General features: G+C 38.0%; 9 protein-coding genes across 9 annotated transcripts; 4 read left to right on the top strand and 5 right to left on the bottom strand.

Moving 5' to 3' along the window:
- Positions 1 to 2,403: 2,403 nt before the first annotated feature.
- Positions 2,404 to 2,841, bottom strand: MONOS_2041c1 (uncharacterized protein; the record flags this gene model as incomplete). The annotated part of the gene is made up of 1 exon (XM_067871935.1): positions 2,404 to 2,841. The coding sequence occupies one exon, from the start codon at positions 2,839 to 2,841 to the stop codon at positions 2,404 to 2,406; it is 438 nt and encodes a 145-aa protein (XP_067732492.1).
- Positions 2,842 to 3,035: 194 nt separating this feature from the next.
- On the bottom strand, positions 3,036 to 3,245 carry MONOS_17200 (uncharacterized protein; the record flags this gene model as incomplete). The annotated part of the gene is made up of 1 exon (XM_067870097.1): positions 3,036 to 3,245. One exon carries the CDS (start codon positions 3,243 to 3,245, stop codon positions 3,036 to 3,038), a length of 210 nt encoding a protein of 69 aa, XP_067732493.1.
- Positions 3,246 to 3,491: 246 nt separating this feature from the next.
- MONOS_2043c1 (uncharacterized protein) lies at positions 3,492 to 4,380 on the bottom strand (the record flags this gene model as incomplete). The annotated part of the gene is made up of 2 exons (XM_067871938.1): positions 3,492 to 3,967; positions 4,023 to 4,380. The coding sequence occupies 2 exons, from the start codon at positions 4,378 to 4,380 to the stop codon at positions 3,492 to 3,494; spliced, it is 834 nt and encodes a 277-aa protein (XP_067732494.1).
- A 3,815-nt stretch (positions 4,381 to 8,195) lies between these two features.
- On the bottom strand, positions 8,196 to 8,897 carry MONOS_17201 (uncharacterized protein; the record flags this gene model as incomplete). The annotated part of the gene is made up of 1 exon (XM_067870098.1): positions 8,196 to 8,897. The coding sequence occupies one exon, from the start codon at positions 8,895 to 8,897 to the stop codon at positions 8,196 to 8,198; it is 702 nt and encodes a 233-aa protein (XP_067732495.1).
- Positions 8,898 to 8,924: 27 nt separating this feature from the next.
- MONOS_17202 (uncharacterized protein) lies at positions 8,925 to 10,312 on the bottom strand (the record flags this gene model as incomplete). The annotated part of the gene is made up of 2 exons (XM_067870099.1): positions 8,925 to 9,319; positions 9,829 to 10,312. The coding sequence occupies 2 exons, from the start codon at positions 10,310 to 10,312 to the stop codon at positions 8,925 to 8,927; spliced, it is 879 nt and encodes a 292-aa protein (XP_067732496.1).
- A 567-nt stretch (positions 10,313 to 10,879) lies between these two features.
- On the top strand, positions 10,880 to 11,392 carry MONOS_2044 (uncharacterized protein; the record flags this gene model as incomplete). Its single annotated transcript, XM_067871940.1, has 1 exon — positions 10,880 to 11,392. One exon carries the CDS (start codon positions 10,880 to 10,882, stop codon positions 11,390 to 11,392), a length of 513 nt encoding a protein of 170 aa, XP_067732497.1.
- A 4,079-nt stretch (positions 11,393 to 15,471) lies between these two features.
- Positions 15,472 to 16,360, top strand: MONOS_2043c2 (uncharacterized protein; the record flags this gene model as incomplete). The annotated part of the gene is made up of 2 exons (XM_067871939.1): positions 15,472 to 15,829; positions 15,885 to 16,360. 2 exons carry the CDS (start codon positions 15,472 to 15,474, stop codon positions 16,358 to 16,360), a joined length of 834 nt encoding a protein of 277 aa, XP_067732498.1.
- A 246-nt stretch (positions 16,361 to 16,606) lies between these two features.
- On the top strand, positions 16,607 to 16,876 carry MONOS_2042 (uncharacterized protein; the record flags this gene model as incomplete). The annotated part of the gene is made up of 1 exon (XM_067871937.1): positions 16,607 to 16,876. The coding sequence occupies one exon, from the start codon at positions 16,607 to 16,609 to the stop codon at positions 16,874 to 16,876; it is 270 nt and encodes an 89-aa protein (XP_067732499.1).
- A 133-nt stretch (positions 16,877 to 17,009) lies between these two features.
- Positions 17,010 to 17,447, top strand: MONOS_2041c2 (uncharacterized protein; the record flags this gene model as incomplete). The annotated part of the gene is made up of 1 exon (XM_067871936.1): positions 17,010 to 17,447. One exon carries the CDS (start codon positions 17,010 to 17,012, stop codon positions 17,445 to 17,447), a length of 438 nt encoding a protein of 145 aa, XP_067732500.1.
- Positions 17,448 to 19,480: the final 2,033 nt, after the last annotated feature.

The following is a 19,480-nucleotide window of genomic DNA, read 5'->3' on the forward strand; positions in this document are numbered from 1 at the left end:
AAAATGATCAAAAAGTGACAAATGATCAAAAAAAGTGACGATCAAAAAAGTCCGAATCTGAAAAAATTAATCAACTTTTCCATAACGAAAAATTTTCAAAAGTTTAATTGATATTAATTAATTCGCCAATAAATTAGAGATATATCATTATAAAACAAATATCATTTCAATATGTGAAAAATGTATTAGTTATCAGAATAAATAATTTTTCTCGTTTGAAAAAAGTGACATATAAATTTCAGATTTGTCAGTCACTTTTCAAAAAATGGCTCGTCACTGGCGGGGTGACGAGGAGGTTTAGAATGTTGTATTATGTGAATATTTAGTTTTAAACTTATCGGTTGAATCCTAATTACAAAATAGTTTTATCATTTTTGATATTATTGAAACTTGTCTGAATACCACTTGATACGAAAAATATAATTTAGTATTAAACATAAAACAAAATCAAAGATTAAATGCACAAAATAAAAATCACTATTAAATATAAATTTCTTTGCAAATTACAATTAAAAAGAAATAATATGGGTGATTTTTTTTGAAATCATAAAAAAAGATCAAAAATTGAAATAATAAATCTATTGTGGTATTTTTTGATCAAATAACAAGAATTGATTTTTCATGAGTATTTAGCATGTGTTGACAAAACATTTATTTGTTTTTTTCATTTAAACAAAAATACAAACCTATGTTTATATGATTTAGATGAAAAAGAATTTTTTTGATCAAGTTAATTAAAATTAATTAAAAATATTAAAAAAATGAATAAATAAATTTAAAATAAGAACAGAAAAAACGATAAGAAAACAAAAATATTGAAACCAATTTATAAATAATAGTTATTTCTCTTTTTTCTTTTCGTCTTTGTATAGCCAACAAATCATTATTCCTTTATTTGATTCATCGGATTCATCAAACGTAACAGATATAGTGGTGCATTGGATAAAGCCAAGTTCAATATCTGGATCATCTTCATTTCTTTGAATTAAATCGTTTCAAACAGAGGAACTAATTCTGATGCATGTGGCAAATCCAAACACACTCGATGTGCCACCATCGAGTATGCACTCAACGGCTTCATTTCCCTCCTCCAAGGCTCCTCCCTCACTCTCCTCAGCTCAACGTTTGTTCCCATTCAAACACTCACTTTCGACGCGGTTGACACAAAAATCACTGTAAATGACAAACATTTTCTAATTTCTTTATTATTAATTCCATTTACAAATTTTTGAATATTTTCCATATCATTGAAAAATTCTTGAGATTTCATAGCTTTTTCAACTGAAGCATTTGTCATCATTATTTTTTTCAAAAAGCATAACATCAACAAGACAAAAATATTTCTTCGTCATTACCTCATCTATTTTTTCTTCTCCATCAACAACAAATTAAGCTCATGAAAAAAGATTCATTGCTGTCGTATCTTTCAAAAAGAAATATATTCATGTATAACAGGCAATTTTCTTCAGTTTATATTTTCTTCACCTTTCCGATTTCAACTTGCTTGCATCCAATTAGCGCAAGAATTTCATATGACTTCCCTTCAAACATGATTTTTCCCAAAAACCGCTTTGTCTCATTGTTTCATTTTCCGCGACTTTTTGAAGGCATGTGGCCTTGTGAAATCTCTCAAAAACCATCCCTGCAACTGTTTGTTCAAAGAAATCTTTTCCCACCTTGTTCTTTCTGCTTCATGTTATTCTTTCATCTTCCAAATGAAAAAAAGTCAGATTCGATTTTCTTGTTGATTTCGTGCCTTCTGATCAGCTTTTCTTGGTTTAACGTAAATCTCTCATCTTCATATAACTTCAGCTGATATTCATTATTTGAATAAGTTTTTCTTTGCATCTTTCCAAATAGCAACGAAAGATGAGGTCTGGCACTGAATTCGATGATTGTTGAATGAAAAGGAAGCAGACGAAGAAAGACCAGTCAGTGAAAGTGGAGAAAGTGAGCCAGGAGCAGCAGGATTAGAAATGGATGGATGAACAGCTTGAGATAAAAGGAAGGGAGAAGAAGAGATTCTGAGTAAAGGAGAAGATTGCTGTTGGACGTTCATAAACAAGGACGAATTGACAAGCGAAGAGGTGCAATGAGAAAGAGGATGCAGAGAAATATTTGTATTTGAACAAAATCAGCAGCTGAATCAAAAGGCGCAACCGAATTGAGGGCAGGGCATTTCAACATCAAATCCATCTCCATTGAATTCTGCGACGTGAAGAAAGATGCCAACTTTGAGAACGACAGCGAAGAAAACAGCTTCGACAACGCATCTCTTCTTCCAGGCACGCTGCTCAGGCTGAATGTTCTGATCCCTTTCTCCTTCTGAAACAGCAGCGGTGATCCTTTCCCTGCTCCTTTCCTTCCCTTTCTGTGTGTCACTTCTGCTTCCTCTTTGTACGGCTACCATCCCCTCCACTTCATCCCCCTTCCTCTTCTCAACTCTGCACGACTCTGCCTCAGCCCGCTCTTCAGCGCACTCATCAGATCCAACCGCGTTCTTGTCTGCCTCGCGTCGACTGCTGCATACACAGGTACCTTCTGCATCTTCCACGCAAATTGCCCGTTTTCCTCGCTTTTGATACGCACATAGCTGAAAGGCACATCCAGTTCATAGCTCAAATCTTCAAAGTCAGAATTAAAGAGGTCATTCAGCGTGCAGTCCAATTTCCGCTCTCTTGTCAAAAATTGCGTTTGGCTTTCTTTCGTTTCTTGTTGCGCCTCGCTTGCCATTTTGTTCACCTTCTGGTTAATCGGTGTGCCTGTCTCAAGGTACGGTTGTAATATTCCTTGGATGCTGCTGAACAAATTCTTGTCTTTTTCCTCTATCTTCTTCGCCATTTTCTCCATTTTCCTGTGCTCTCTCTTCTTTCTACTTCCGCCTCCTCTCTTTCTCTTCTTTCTCCTCCTTCTTCTTCTGTATTCCCTGCAGTTTCATCAGCCGAAGCAGTTTTTCTCTCTGATCATCAGATTCCTATGAACCGAACATGATCTTCGCTTCTTCATCGTCCACTTTCCCTTTCTCATTCTGAAACTCATCTGACATCGCCCTTGTAACTTTTTTTGTTGAACTCCTTCATCCCCATCACACCCAACGTCACCTCTCCTCCTCTTCCTCCAATTCCTCCTCCAACAGCACGTGATAGCGGAGTTGTAGGTGTACCTACAGCTCCTCTTCCCATCTCCATCTCTTGGCTGTACGCAATCAACGCTCTCCCTCCGACTCCTCTCCATCCTCCGTCCATTCGCTTCCCTCGTGTAAAGTGTATCGTTCCAAAGTTTCCTCTTCCAGAAATTTATTGTTTAGGCTGTAAAGAAGGAAATGGTGAAGGAGAGGAATTTGTTGCTGCTTTTGATGTTGTTTTTGCAGTGCTCGTGATGAAAGCGGATCTGTTTTGGTTCATTGGAATGAATTTCGTCTTTCCTGCCGTTTCTTATTGATTCTTTGGTGTTTGAATTCTTTTCTGCTTCCGTTTAATTATCTTTGTTTTTCAATCAACAGCTTTGCGGTTGTTTGTTGAATCCTCCAAAATCACTTCTTGATCCTCGTCTTTCGTGCTATCTTCATCGCCTTCAACTTCTTCCTTGTTTCCATTTCCATTTCCAGAATTTGTTGCTTCTTTCTCTTCTTTTCCGTCTTCTTTGCCATCCCCCTCACTTTTAGTAGCATTCACACTCATTCCTGGTCTTTTAATCGATTCATCTATCCGCGTCGGAGAAAGCAGAAGGTTCGGTCTGACCATCAAAAGCACTTCATTCACAACAAAATCACGTTGAAACTCAAGCGCCTGGTAATACCTTCGCATCAGCCTCTGTTTCTCTCTCTGTTTGTGTCTCTTCTCTCTTCGCTCTTCTTCATCACTGATGATGGAGCTGTCGGAAAGGCATTCACTTCCTTCATTATTCTTGGTTTCCTTCAGAGTATCTCTTCCAATCAATGATAAACTCTCATTTTCTTCTGATTTTGCTTTATTATCATTTTCATCATCATTATTATTTACATCATTTTCGGGCTTCAATACCTTCCTCATCTTTATTTGATCTCTTGTTCTTTCTCTCTCTCTTCTCTCTTTCCTTCGCTCTCTCTCTTTCTCTCTTCCTCTTCTCCAGATTCTCTGCATACCACTCCACCATCCGAATCTCTGCAAACAGCGGCATAGCCTCAAATACATCTGGTGGGAGAACAAAATATTGTCTTTTCCTTCTTCTTCCGAACTGCTGCCTCATCCTCCTCATCTGCTGCTCTTCGCTTGTTAGAAATCTGTTTCTAGAAGAGCGAAGCAACGAGGAAGAAGAAAATAGTGAAGAAGGCGATGACATTGGGGCTGCTTCCACTTGTGCACAACGGTTGAGATAGCATCTGCGGAGGAGAGTGTCCATTGCTCTTATGCAGCGAGCTATTGCAATCTCAGAGCGATAGGGTGATCTGGGGTGGAGAGAGTGGTCAGTTACCGCTGGAGAAGATGGGGAAGATGAAGGAGAGGGAGAAGGAGATGGCTGACAAAGAGAAAGAAAAGATTCATTGTGCAACGAAGAAGGAGATGTTTCTGTTCCTGTGCCAATGCCAGCAATTGAATGAGTCAAAAAGGTTTGTGTTGAATTTTGATTGCTTTTTCTCAGTCTTTGTCTTCAAGGGACATAAAATGAATTTTGAAGAGTTGTTTCTTGTGGCGGAAGGGTCACAGGAAGAGGCAGGTGCGGCGCATGTTTTCTTTTGAAGTGTCGATGAATTCGTCGATTTCTGCTTTTTTGACTCTTTCTTGTGAAGAATTCACTTCTGACTGTTCTGATGAAGAGAAAGATGAAGATGAACAGTTTTCTATTTTTTCTTTCTCGAAGAATATAACTGTTGCTGCTTTTGATGACGATGTTGAAGCAGAAGAAAGCGAAGAGGGAGAAGAAGAAGGTGAAGAAGGTGAAGAAGAAGAAGAAGAAGAAAGCGAAGAAGATGAGATGATGATGAAAATGAATATTTTTGGCGTTTGACAAATCCATAAAAAATGCAAAAAAATTCTAAGGAAGAAGTTGGGAGGTTCCATGTGATGCTGTTTTCTGAATGAAACATCTCATTTAACAAGTTCACTTCACAACGAGACAAAAACCCAAATTACAATTATATTGGCTGATATTTTGTTATTAATCAATAAAGCTTGATTTATTCTAATCAACTCACTTTCTTTCAACAATTTCCTCTCTTTTCGCTTCAATAACAAAAAATGAAGATATCTCTCAATTTCCACTCCTTTCCATTTTCCTCTTCCACTCAGCTCTCAAAATCATCAAAAAAATATCAATCCCCTCCTTTTCTTCATCATTTTCGTTCTCTTTCTACAATACATTCTCCTATTTTAAAAATTACCCCTCTTCCACTTGAACACTTCTCAATTTTTCTCGTCTTGCCCGCTTTTGCCCTCTTTTCTTTCTTTTCAAATTCCATTTCTCCAATTAGTCTCAAATATCTTCCCCATCATCTCCAGCAACTTTTCTATATATTGACTTCAATGTCTTCCCCAAATCTCAACCTGCTCTTCCCCACCACTTTGTCTCCAAAATTTCTTTCATTCAAAAACCCCTCTCGAAATATAAACAATTTCAAAATCACTCAACTCCCGCCCCTTGCTACAAATAATCATTTTCTATCTCTTCTCTGTGCCATATCCCTCCTGTGATGGGTACTGACGAAATAAACGAGATATTCTTCTTTGGGTATTTGAGAATATTATTAAAGGAGATGATCATGCCAAAAACAGAAAATACCCCCTTGGACATCCACCACAATGTGTACGGGCAGAGAAGACTCTCCAGTGAGATGAACAATGTATTTTGTGAAGAAGATGCAATGCTGTATTCAACCATTCTGAGACTGAAACGAAGAGATTGATTTATTTTTTGAATGATGATTGTTGTGGAAATGAGTGTGCTTGGCAAAAAACAGTCGAAGAGCAGTTTGACATTTATTTATTTTTCTATATATGAATATTTATCTGTTGAATGTTTTTGTGTTTCTTTCAGGGCAGGAAGTGGAAAAGAATGAAAATGAATGAAAGCTGGATATCTCGTTGTGCAGGGTGACTATAGAGTTGAGCCAGCAAATTCATATGGAAAGTTCCCAGGGTGAAGGGATTGGGAAGGGAATTGGAGATGATATTTTCAGACGAGAAACAGGATATTTTTCAATGAGAAAGATGAAATTGAAGAAAATACATAAGTTTCACATTTTTCAGAAGAGAGGGAAATCGATGCATTTGATGGAGAAACAACTGATGGAAAGGATGGTTGGGGAATCAGAGGATGAAACGCTAGAAAATTGATTGTTTTCATTTACACTTTATCGATTTCAACTTATCTTTTTCCATTTCTTTTCCAATTGCATTATTTAACTTATTTTTGAATATGGGTGATTTTTTTTGATATCATAAAAAAAGATCAAAAATCGAAAAAATATAATCTATAGTGGTATTTATTGATCAAAGAGTTAATTTGATTTATTACAGTATTTAGCTTTTATTTCTGTCATATGTATTTGTTTTATTATTATATGCAAAAAAACATACCTTTTTGATAATTTCAGAGCAAAAAGATTTTTTTGATCAAGTTCAATAAAAATTAGCCAAAAATAAATAAAAAAAACTTCAAAAGAAAAAATTGCAAATTCATAATTGGCAAAATACAACATTGCAAAGAGAAAGTTTATAAGAAGAACAGAAAAAATGATAGGAAAACAAAATTATTGAAACTAATTGAACTATAATAGTCATTTTTCTATTTTTTCCCTTTCCTTTATAAGGCCAACAAATTTCCATTCTATTTATTCCATTCATAGGATTCATCTTACGAAAACAGATTCAGTGACATATCAGATAAAACTGAGTTCAACAGCTGATTCCCTCTCATTGCCCAGAATAACATTGATTTCAGAAGTGGAATTGAAGCTTATTCCTTTGGTAGACCCCAACAGACCCCATGTGCCAACGTCGAGTGTGCCCTCAATGGCTTCATCTCCCTCCTCCACGACGCCTCCCTCACCCTCCTTTCCTCAACATTTGTTCCTTCTCAAACACTCACTTTCAGCGCAGCTGATGCAAAAATCACAGGAAACGATATCCTTTTCTAATTTCATTAAAATTTCTTCCATTTTCCATATCATTGAAAAATTCTTGAGCTTTCATCTTCTTTTCATTTGAAATTTATTTTTTTTCTAAATCCTTAATGTCATCTCAAATAAAAGCATTTCTTTGTCATTTTCAATTTGATTTCGCTTCTTCATCAAACGAAAACAAAGCTCGTTGCTTTAAGAAATCGTCGATTTCTCCTCTTCAATATTCATCTCTTCGATCATATCAGAAAATTCTTCAAAAGCATTTATTTCCTCAACATTCCGATTTCAACTTGTTCGTATCAAATAAGAGCAAGAATCTCTATAATTTCTCTTCAAATATGCCTTTTCCTCAAAATTCTTTTCTTCCTCATTTCATTTTCTGCAATTCCCCGTGGTTTCGCTGCTGTGAAATCTGCCGAAGGCTATTTTCAAACTCATTCATTCCAAACAAAAATTACTTCAACATTATTTCGTTTTTATCTGTGCTTCTTTCAGCATCTAAATGAAAAGTCAGAATTGATTCAGTTGTTGATAACGAGCAGACTTTTCTTTGCTTTGTGGAGAATTGCTTCCGTCGTTATACTCTTTCAGCTGATATTCATTATTTGAATAAGCATATCTATGCATCTTTCCACGTTGCAACGAAAGATGAGGTCTGGCACTGAACTCGATGAAAGTTGAATGAAAGAGAAGGAGAAGAAGTTACGGTAAGCAGTAAAAGGGGAGGAAGCGAACCAGGAGCAACAGGATTAGCCGAAGATAGTTGTTTAGCTTTGGATTGCAGTGAAGGAGATAAAGATGTTCAGAGAGAAGGAGAAGATTACTGTTGGATGTTCATTAACAAGGAAGAATTGACAAGTGATGAAGTTCAGTGAGAAAGAGGAGAAGAACATTTTTTGTATTTGCGGCAAAATCAGCAGCTGAATCAAAAGGCGCAACCAAATTGAGGGCAGGGTATTTCTGTATCAGATCCATCTCCATTGAATTCTGCGATGTGAAGAAAGATGCCAACTTTGAGAACGAAAGCGAAGAAAACAGCTTCGACAGAGCATCTCTTCTTCCAAGCACGCTGCTCTGACTGAATGTTCTTATCATTTTATCCTTCTGAAACAGCAGAGGCGATCCTTTCCCTACTCCTTTCTATCCCTTTCTGTGTGTTTCTTCTGTTTCCTCTTCGCAGTTCTGTACAGCTTTGCTTTTTCCCGCTCTTCAGCGCACTCATCAGATTCAACCGAGCCCTCGTTTGCCTCTCTTCGACTGCTGCATACACAGACACTTCCTGTAACTTCCTCACAAATTGCTCGTTTTCCTCGCTTTTTATGCAAACATAGGGGAGGGGCACATCCAATTCATCGCTCAAATCTTCAAAGACAGAATTAGATAAATCAATCAACGTGCAGTCAAATTTCCGCTCTCTGGTCAAAATTGGCGTTTGGCTTTCTTTCGCCTCTTGTTGCGTCTCGCTGGCCATTTTGTTCTCTTTCTGGTTGGTTGGCGTGTATGTATCAAGGTGTGATTGTAGTATTCCTTGGATGCTGCTAAATAGATTCTTGTCTTTTTCCTCTATCTTCTTCGCCATTTTCTCCATTTTCCTGCGCTCTCGCTCTTCTTTTTTCTCCTTTTTCTTCTTCTGTATTTCCTGTTGTTTCATCAGCCGAAGCAGTTTTTCTCTCTGATCATCTGATTCCAATGAATTAAACGTGTCCTTCTCCTCTTCATCGTCCACTTTCCCTTTCTCATTCTGAAACTCATCTTGCATCGCCCTTGTCACTTCTTTGTTCAAATCCTTCATCTCCATCACACTCAACGTCACCCCCCCTCCTCCTCATCCTCCTCCTCCAATTCCAATTCGAATTCCTCCTCCTCCAACAGCAGGTAACAGCGGAGTCGTAGGTGCACAAACAGCTCCTCTACACATCTCCATCTCTTGGCTGTGCACAATCAACGCCCTACCTCCGACTCCTCTCCATCCTCCGTCCATTCGCTTTCCTCGTGTTAAGTGTATTGTTCCAAAGGCGCCTCTTCCTGAAGTATATTGTTTAGGCTGTGGAGAAGGTGATGGTGTTGGAGATGGAATTGTTGTTGTGTTCTGTTGTTGTGGTTGTTGCTGCTGTTTTTGCTGAGTTAGCGATGAAAGAGGCTCTGGTTTTGGCTCATCATTGTTCTTTTCGCCTTTTTTGTTGTTTCTTATTGATTCTCTGGCGTTTGCACTCTTTTCCACTTCCGTTTGATTATATTTGCTTTTGAAACAACTGCTTTGGGGTTGTTCATTAAATCCATCAAAATCACTTCTTCGTTTTCGCCGTTGTTTGAGCGATCATCTTCTTTGTGCTCATCTTTTCCATCATTTTCATCGCCTTTAACTTCTTCCTTGTTTCCATTTTCATTCAAAGAATTATTCCATTCTTTCTCTTCTTTCTCCCTTTTTCGCCATCCCCCTCATTTTTGAAGCACTCACATTAATTCCTTGTCTTTTTATTGATCGTCAATCGGTGCAGGAGAAATCAGCTTGTTTGGAATGAACATCAAAAGCACTTCATTCACAACACAATCACGTTGAAGCTCAAGTGCCTGGTAATACTTTCGCATTTATCTCTTTTTTTCTCTCTGTTTGTGTCTCTTCTCTCTTCGCTGTTCTTCATCACTGATGATGGAGCTGACAGAAAGGCATTCAGTTTCTTCCTTTTTTTTCGATTCCTTCAAAGAATTTCTTCTCATCAATGATAAACTCTCGTTTTCTTCTGCTTTTGCTTTATCTTCTTTTTCATTTTCATCATCATTGTGATCTCCTTTATCAACATGCTTTAATGCCTTTATCAACTTAATTTGTTCTCTTGTTCTTTTTTCCTCTCTTTTCTTGTTCCTTGCTTCTTTCTTTCTTTCTCTTTCCCTCTTCTCCAGATTCTCCGCATACCGCTCCACCATCCGAAACTCTGCAAACAGCGGCAGTGCCTCAAACACATCGGGAGGGAGAACAAAACATCGTCTTTTTCTTCTTCTTCCGAACTGTTGCTGCATCCTCCTCATCTGCTGCTCTTTGCCTGTCAGAAATCTGTTTCTAGAAGAGCGAAGCAACGAGGAAGAAGAGGAGGAAGAAGAAGAAGAGGAAGAAGAAGAAGAACGTGAGGCACCAGAAGCAGCAGCCACTTGTGCACAGCGGTTGAGATAGCATCGACGGAGGAGAGGATGCATCGCTCTTATGCAGCGAGCCATAGCAATTTCAGAACGATGAGGTGGTTTGGGGTGGAGAGAGGGGTCAGTAACAGCTGGAGAAGATGGGGAAGATGAAGGAGAGGGAGAAGGAAATAGCTGATGAAGAGAAAGAAAAGATTCATTTTGCATTGAAGAAGGAGATGTGCCTGTTCCTGTGCCAATGCCAGCAATTGAATGAGTCAAAAAGGTTTATGTTGAATTTTGATTGCTTTTTCTCTGTCTTTGTCTTCGAGGCACAAAAGATGAATTTTGAAGGGTTACTTCTTGTGGCGGAAGGGTCACAGGAAGCAGCAGATGCGGCTCATGTTTTCTTTTGAAAGTCTTCGATGATTTCATCAATTTCTGCTTTTTCTGCTCTTTCTTGTGATGAATTCACTTCTGACTGTTCGGAAGAAGAGGAAGATGAAGATGAATCGTTTTCTATGTTTTCTTTCTTGTATAATTTGACTGAGACTGTTTTTGATGACGATGTTGAAAAAGAAGAAGAAGAAGAAGAAGGTGAAGGAGAAGAAGGAGAAGAATCAGAATCAGAATCAGAAGAAGAAGAAGAAGAAGAAGAAGATAAAGATGAAGAAGAACATGATGAAGAACATGAAGAACAAGAGAATTCACCACAAGTTGAACACACAGATTCTGTTTCAGTTGTACCTTCTTTGCTATCATCTCCATTTTCATTCGTTTCTTCTTTTTCTTCTCTCATATTCTTCTTCTCAGAAGAATGCTGATGATGATGATGATGATTTCTGCATTGATGTCGATGATTATGTTTATTTCCATGAATATGTCTATGTTCATGTCTGTTCTGTTTCATCTGTCTGTATCTGCCACACAAACATTCGCCCACCGGAAACACGTCTTCTTCTGTCAAATCGTCTGTCATCGGAACAATCTGCAGCCAAATGCCAAATGCCCGTGTGTTTGCTGATTGGAGCTGAGAAGTGGTGGATGCAATGGATTGATGTAATAGCAGCTTCAGAACAGAATTTGGAGGAGGAGAAGAAGAAGAGGAAGAAGAAGAGTAAGAAGAAGAGGAGCTTGAAAGGGATTCTGAATTGGAAGAGAAAGAAGAAGAAGGAATAATTGAAGAGTTTGATTCATTTTGAAGGTATTTTTCGACTTCTGTTTTTGTTTTCAGCAGTTCAAGCGCTCGTGTCAGTTGTCTACACACCGGAAATAAGGAGCTTTTATATGAACAAGGTGAGTTCATCACAAATGTCTGCAGTTTATTCAGCACTTTCATCGAACAAGTTTTGATCAAGTTCGAAAATTTTTCATTGGCTTTATAAGCAGAATGGTTTTCATATGTGTTTATATTCCCCCCAAATCTTGGCAGATTCGCCAATGACTCACTAAATGCTGCTTTTGTATTCAACGAATAACAAGCTTGAGACAACCTCACCAGCTTCTGGATGGATGCTCCTCTTTCACACAGCCAGAGTGGATCTCCAAAGCCCTCTCTAACAGCGCCAGCCATAAAGTCCCTTCTGATCGCGTCTGACTGAAAAACAGACAGTTCTCTGCTCGAAATGAGGCTGTTTGCAAGCGAGCCGAATCTTCTTCGCAGAATACCATCGCCGTTGTTCAGCACTTGCTCAAAGAGGAAATCGTCAATGAGATTGGTTGCATAGCCAGGAAAGCCAAATGTGTTGATTGTGTTAAAGGATGAGTAGTTTTCGAGTGTCAATGGATTGACTCCACATTCATCGACCGCCTCGTCTGTGTCAAGATGTTCCACCCAATCACCCAACAGCTTAAAACCAGGAAATTTCTCTCGTTTCTCTTTCTCTTTTCCTTTCCCTCTTTCTCTCTCTTTCAGTTTTTCTTTCCATTTCTCCTTCTCTCTCTCCCTCATCGCTGTTATTCCTGTTGTTCCTCTCACAGCATTTCCTCTTTTTCCCTTTCCATCTTTCCCATCATTCCCATTCTCATACATTCCAGTGAAAATAGCCAGCATCCTCTGCTCTTTGTTCGACATTTGTTTGTTTCTCTGCCCCCATCTCAGTTTGTTTTGTCTCAATTGAAGTTTTCTTGTGTAAATGTTTGAAAATTCGTTGTCTTCATCAAAAAGAGGCAGCGGAGGAGGAGGAAAATCAGGTGAAGTTGAATGAGAAAGAAGCTATTGAGTGAGAAAAGAATGAGGGAGAGAAGGGATGTGTGAGAGAGAAGAGAGAGAAGGGAAAGAAGGAGAAAGGAAAGAAAGGGAAGACGATAAAGAAGAAGTGGAGATGGAAGGAGTTGATAGAGAAAGAATAACAGAAGAAAAAGAAGAAGGTTTGAGGGATGTTTTGAAGCTAAGTTGTGGTTGTTGATTAAGATGCTGATGTTGATGACGAGAATTAGAAATGAATAAGAACATGAATAAGAAAAATTAAAAGAAGAAGGAGTGCGCGATGTGTTAAATGAGTAAATGTCTGTTGGATACAGATGATTAATAGAGGTGGAAGAAGGAGAAAAGAGTTGAGTGGCGAAATGGAAATTGAAAGAAGATGAAAGATGAGAAATAGGAGAATATTGAAGAGCTAATGAAGAAGGAACAAGAGAAGATCTGCTTGTTGAGAGAAGGCAGTGAATGAAAGGCGTATTAAATGAAAGAGAAGGACAAGGAGGATGAAAATGATGAGGAAGAGAAAGAGAAAACAGAAGAAGAAACTGTATGATATGATGTTGAAATAATTGATTATGAAGAAGAAGAAGATGATGAATGAATGTCATGAAATGATTAATTGTTGGACATAAAGAAGATGAGTGTCAATTTACATCAACTGAGATATTCATTGAAATTCTCTTCTTCCCATTCTTTTATGTTCTTCTGGTGAGCAGCATCCACTGAATCTTTCACTCAATCAGTTTGCATCTCTTTCTTTCAAACATAAAAATGAATGAATTTGGCATTTTTTCATTTCTCCTTTTAAATTCCATCTCTTCCACATTCGCTTCCATTCTTTCATAAAATATCATCTTTCCTCAAAAATAATTCTTTGCCAATGCCCAACGCCAGGCATCTTCGAAATATCTCGCATTTCATCTATCTGTATTTTTCTTCCTTGATTTTCTTCTTCTTCTTCAAAGCCATATAATCCTTCGCTTTTTCAACATCCTGAATGAAAAAATAATAATCACTTCAAACAACAACAACAACAACAAACCTTCTAAACATTTTTATATGCAATTTTCTGTTTTATATTCTATTGGCAACTGTTTCCCTCCAATAAAAATTCTTTATTCCTTCCATTTTCAAATATTTCATCATCTGATTCCCCAACCATCCTTTCCATATGTCATTTCTCCATCAAGTGCATCGATATCTTGCTCTTCTGAAAAATGTGAAATTTATGTATTTTCTTCAATTCCATCTTTCTCATTGAAAAATATCCTGTTTCTCGTCTGAAAATATCATCTCCAATTCCCTTCCCAATCCCTTCACCCTGGGAACTTTCCATATGAATTTGCTGGCTCAACTCTATAGTCACCCTGCACAACGAGATATCCAGCTTTCATTCATTTTCATTCTTTTCCACTTCCTGCCCTGAAAGAAACACAAAAACATTCAACAGATAAATATTCATATATAGAAAAATAAATAAATGTCAAACTGCTCTTCGACTGTTTTTTGCCAAGCACACTCATTTCCACAACAATCATCATTCAAAAAATAAATCAATCTCTTCGTTTCAGTCTCAGAATGGTTGAATACAGCATTGCATCTTCTTCACAAAATACATTGTTCATCTCACTGGAGAGTCTTCTCTGCCCGTACACATTGTGGTGGATGTCCAAGGGGGTATTTTCTGTTTTTGGCATGATCATCTCCTTTAATAATATTCTCAAATACCCAAAGAAGAATATCTCGTTTATTTCGTCAGTACCCATCACAGGAGGGATATGGCACAGAGAAGAGATAGAAAATGATTATTTGTAGCAAGGGGCGGGAGTTGAGTGATTTTGAAATTGTTTATATTTCGAGAGGGGTTTTTGAATGAAAGAAATTTTGGAGACAAAGTGGTGGGGAAGAGCAGGTTGAGATTTGGGGAAGACATTGAAGTCAATATATAGAAAAGTTGCTGGAGATGATGGGGAAGATATTTGAGACTAATTGGAGAAATGGAATTTGAAAAGAAAGAAAAGAGGGCAAAAGCGGGCAAGACGAGAAAAAATTGAGAAGTGTTCAAGTGGAAGAGGGGTAATTTTTAAAATAGGAGAATGTATTGTAGAAAGAGAACGAAAATGATGAAGAAAAGGAGGGGATTGATATTTTTTTGATGATTTTGAGAGCTGAGTGGAAGAGGAAAATGGAAAGGAGTGGAAATTGAGAGATATCTTCATTTTTTGTTATTGAAGCGAAAAGAGAGGAAATTGTTGAAAGAAAGTGAGTTGATTAGAATAAATCAAGCTTTATTGATTAATAACAAAATATCAGCCAATATAATTGTAATTTGGGTTTTTGTCTCGTTGTGAAGTGAACTTGTTAAATGAGATGTTTCATTCAGAAAACAGCATCACATGGAACCTCCCAACTTCTTCCTTAGAATTTTTTTGCATTTTTTATGGATTTGTCAAACGCCAAAAATATTCATTTTCATCATCATCTCATCTTCTTCGCTTTCTTCTTCTTCTTCTTCTTCACCTTCTTCACCTTCTTCTTCTCCCTCTTCGCTTTCTTCTGCTTCAACATCGTCATCAAAAGCAGCAACAGTTATATTCTTCGAGAAAGAAAAAATAGAAAACTGTTCATCTTCATCTTTCTCTTCATCAGAACAGTCAGAAGTGAATTCTTCACAAGAAAGAGTCAAAAAAGCAGAAATCGACGAATTCATCGACACTTCAAAAGAAAACATGCGCCGCACCTGCCTCTTCCTGTGACCCTTCCGCCACAAGAAACAACTCTTCAAAATTCATTTTATGTCCCTTGAAGACAAAGACTGAGAAAAAGCAATCAAAATTCAACACAAACCTTTTTGACTCATTCAATTGCTGGCATTGGCACAGGAACAGAAACATCTCCTTCTTCGTTGCACAATGAATCTTTTCTTTCTCTTTGTCAGCCATCTCCTTCTCCCTCTCCTTCATCTTCCCCATCTTCTCCAGCGGTAACTGACCACTCTCTCCACCCCAGATCACCCTATCGCTCTGAGATTGCAATAGCTCGCTGCATAAGAGCAATGGACACTCTCCTCCGCAGATGCTATCTCAACCGTTGTGCACAAGTGGAAGCAGCCCCAATGTCATCGCCTTCTTCACTATTTTCTTCTTCCTCGTTGCTTCGCTCTTCTAGAAACAGATTTCTAACAAGCGAAGAGCAGCAGATGAGGAGGATGAGGCAGCAGTTCGGAAGAAGAAGGAAAAGACAATATTTTGTTCTCCCACCAGATGTATTTGAGGCTATGCCGCTGTTTGCAGAGATTCGGATGGTGGAGTGGTATGCAGAGAATCTGGAGAAGAGGAAGAGAGAAAGAGAGAGAGCGAAGGAAAGAGAGAAGAGAGAGAGAAAGAACAAGAGATCAAATAAAGATGAGGAAGGTATTGAAGCCCGAAAATGATGTAAATAATAATGATGATGAAAATGATAATAAAGCAAAATCAGAAGAAAATGAGAGTTTATCATTGATTGGAAGAGATACTCTGAAGGAAACCAAGAATAATGAAGGAAGTGAATGCCTTTCCGACAGCTCCATCATCAGTGATGAAGAAGAGCGAAGAGAGAAGAGACACAAACAGAGAGAGAAACAGAGGCTGATGCGAAGGTATTACCAGGCGCTTGAGTTTCAACGTGATTTTGTTGTGAATGAAGTGCTTTTGATGGTCAGACCGAACCTTCTGCTTTCTCCGACGCGGATAGATGAATCGATTAAAAGACCAGGAATGAGTGTGAATGCTACTAAAAGTGAGGGGGATGGCAAAGAAGACGGAAAAGAAGAGAAAGAAGCAACAAATTCTGGAAATGGAAATGGAAACAAGGAAGAAGTTGAAGGCGATGAAGATAGCACGAAAGACGAGGATCAAGAAGTGATTTTGGAGGATTCAACAAACAACCGCAAAGCTGTTGATTGAAAAACAAAGATAATTAAACGGAAGCAGAAAAGAATTCAAACACCAAAGAATCAATAAGAAACGGCAGGAAAGACGAAATTCATTCCAATGAACCAAAACAGATCCGCTTTCATCACGAGCACTGCAAAAACAACATCAAAAGCAGCAACAAATTCCTCTCCTTCACCATTTCCTTCTTTACAGCCTAAACAATAAATTTCTGGAAGAGGAAACTTTGGAACGATACACTTTACACGAGGGAAGCGAATGGACGGAGGATGGAGAGGAGTCGGAGGGAGAGCGTTGATTGCGTACAGCCAAGAGATGGAGATGGGAAGAGGAGCTGTAGGTACACCTACAACTCCGCTATCACGTGCTGTTGGAGGAGGAATTGGAGGAAGAGGAGGAGAGGTGACGTTGGGTGTGATGGGGATGAAGGAGTTCAACAAAAAAGTTACAAGGGCGATGTCAGATGAGTTTCAGAATGAGAAAGGGAAAGTGGACGATGAAGAAGCGAAGATCATGTTCGGTTCATAGGAATCTGATGATCAGAGAGAAAAACTGCTTCGGCTGATGAAACTGCAGGGAATACAGAAGAAGAAGGAGGAGAAAGAAGAGAAAGAGAGGAGGCGGAAGTAGAAAGAAGAGAGAGCACAGGAAAATGGAGAAAATGGCGAAGAAGATAGAGGAAAAAGACAAGAATTTGTTCAGCAGCATCCAAGGAATATTACAACCGTACCTTGAGACAGGCACACCGATTAACCAGAAGGTGAACAAAATGGCAAGCGAGGCGCAACAAGAAACGAAAGAAAGCCAAACGCAATTTTTGACAAGAGAGCGGAAATTGGACTGCACGCTGAATGACCTCTTTAATTCTGACTTTGAAGATTTGAGCTATGAACTGGATGTGCCTTTCAGCTATGTGCGTATCAAAAGCGAGGAAAACGGGCAATTTGCGTGGAAGATGCAGAAGGTACCTGTGTATGCAGCAGTCGACGCGAGGCAGACAAGAACGCGGTTGGATCTGATGAGTGCGCTGAAGAGCGGGCTGAGGCAGAGTCGTGCAGAGTTGAGAAGAGGAAGGGGGATGAAGTGGAGGGGATGGTAGCCGTACAAAGAGGAAGCAGAAGTGACACACAGAAAGGGAAGGAAAGGAGCAGGGAAAGGATCACCGCTGCTGTTTCAGAAGGAGAAAGGGATCAGAACATTCAGCCTGAGCAGCGTGCCTGGAAGAAGAGAGAGCTGTCATTCTCAAAGTTGGAAACTTTCTTCACATCGCAGAATTCAATGGTGATGGATCTGATGTAGAAATATTCTGAACTTAATTTGGTTGCGTCTTTTGATTCAACTGTAGAATTTGACGCAAATACAAAAATTTCTCTGCGTCCTCTCTCCAGCTGCACTTCTTCGCTTGTCAATTCGTCCTTGTTTATGAACGACCAACTTCAATTTTCTCCGTCTCTCAGAACATCTCTATCTCCTTCACTGCAATTCCAAGCAAAACTCCTATCTTCTGCTTTTCCTGCAGCTCCTGGCTTGCTTTCTCCACTTTCACTTACTGCTCTATCTTCGTCTCTTTCTCTTTCATTCAACTCCCGTTAAATTCCGCTCCAGGCCTTGTCTATCATTCCCATTCAGAAGCACAGATAATTATTTATTCTTTCATGGAATTACAACCAACCTTACTCGGCAATGAAATGGGTAATTTTGATCCGGAGTAACCTATCAGAAGACATTCATTAAAGGAAGAAGATTGAATCTGACTTTTTTAACTTGGAAGCTGAAAGAATTCACCAAAAACATAATGAACAAGCCAAGATAGGATTTTTAGGGTGAATTGGTTCCAAAATAGCCTCCAACAGATTTCACAGCCACGAACAAACAGCGAATTGCAGGAAATAAAAGGATGAGGGAAATTGATTCAGAAGAAAAGGCTTAAGTGAAGAGAAATTATATGAGGTTCTAGTGCTAATCGGATACGAATGGATTGAAATCGGAAAGCTGAGGAAATAAATGTTTTTGAAGAACTTTCTGATATGACCGAAGAAATGAAAACGATAATGACTGTTTTTCAACGAACGTATTATTCATTGGATGAAGAAGCCAAATCAAATGGAAAATGACGAAGAAATAATAAAACCTGTGCTGATTTAGGGATCAATGAAAGGCAAGTGATGGTAAACACTCATGTTGAAAAGAAGATGGCAGCTCATGAATATGAAGTGAAATGAAAAATTATCAAAGTTTGAAGATGAAACGATTGAGGAATGTTTAATATTAAAAATGATGAAAATGGAAGGAATTCTGATGAAAACATAAAAAATACATCTTTTTCAGTGATTTTTGTGTTAACCGCATTAAATGTGAGAGGGTTTGTGAGAGTGAAAGCGGAGACGAGAAGAAAGAGGGATGCATCGCTGAAGGGAGCAATGCATCCGAGAGAATCCTCCACGGTGGCGCATGGGCTTTGCTGTGTTTTGCCACTGGCATCAACATCACTTCCACCATTTGCAACGACTTTATACTGGGCAATGAGGGGGAGCAAGCCATTGAACTCAACTTTTCTAATTATCCACGATTTCGTTGAACGGTTGTTGAAGAAATTGAACCTAATTAAAGGAATGGAGATTTGTTGGCTATTCAAAGGTTTGAATAAAAATGAAAAACAACTATTATTGTTCAATTTATTTCGATAATTTTGTTTTCTTATCTTCTTTTCTGTTCTTCTTTATGATCTTTCTCTTTTCGATGTTTAATTTTTCCAATTATTAATTTTCAACTTTTTTTTTGAAGTTCGATTTATATATTTTCTGCACTTATTTAAAAATAAACTTTGGTGAAAAATCCTTTTTCACCAAAAATTAAAAAGCCGTATGGATTTTTGTTTTTTTAAATAAACAAATATATATAACAGAAATAAATGCTAAATACGATCAAAAAATATATTTTTCTCTTTGATCAATGAATACCATAATAGATGTTATTTATTCGATTTTTGATCTTTTTTTATGATATGGGGCAAAATTTTTGCATTTGTGAAAAAAACAACGATTTGTTCCAAACTTTTTCCACAAACTTATCATGATAATATTTTCATACCACTATCAAAAAAATAGATAGAAAATTTCGAAACTGAGATTA

This window comes from Monocercomonoides exilis (genome assembly GCF_001643675.1).
Source record: "Monocercomonoides exilis strain PA203 chromosome Unknown scaffold9-1957334, whole genome shotgun sequence".
Taxonomy (NCBI): domain Eukaryota; phylum Preaxostyla; order Oxymonadida; family Polymastigidae; genus Monocercomonoides; species Monocercomonoides exilis.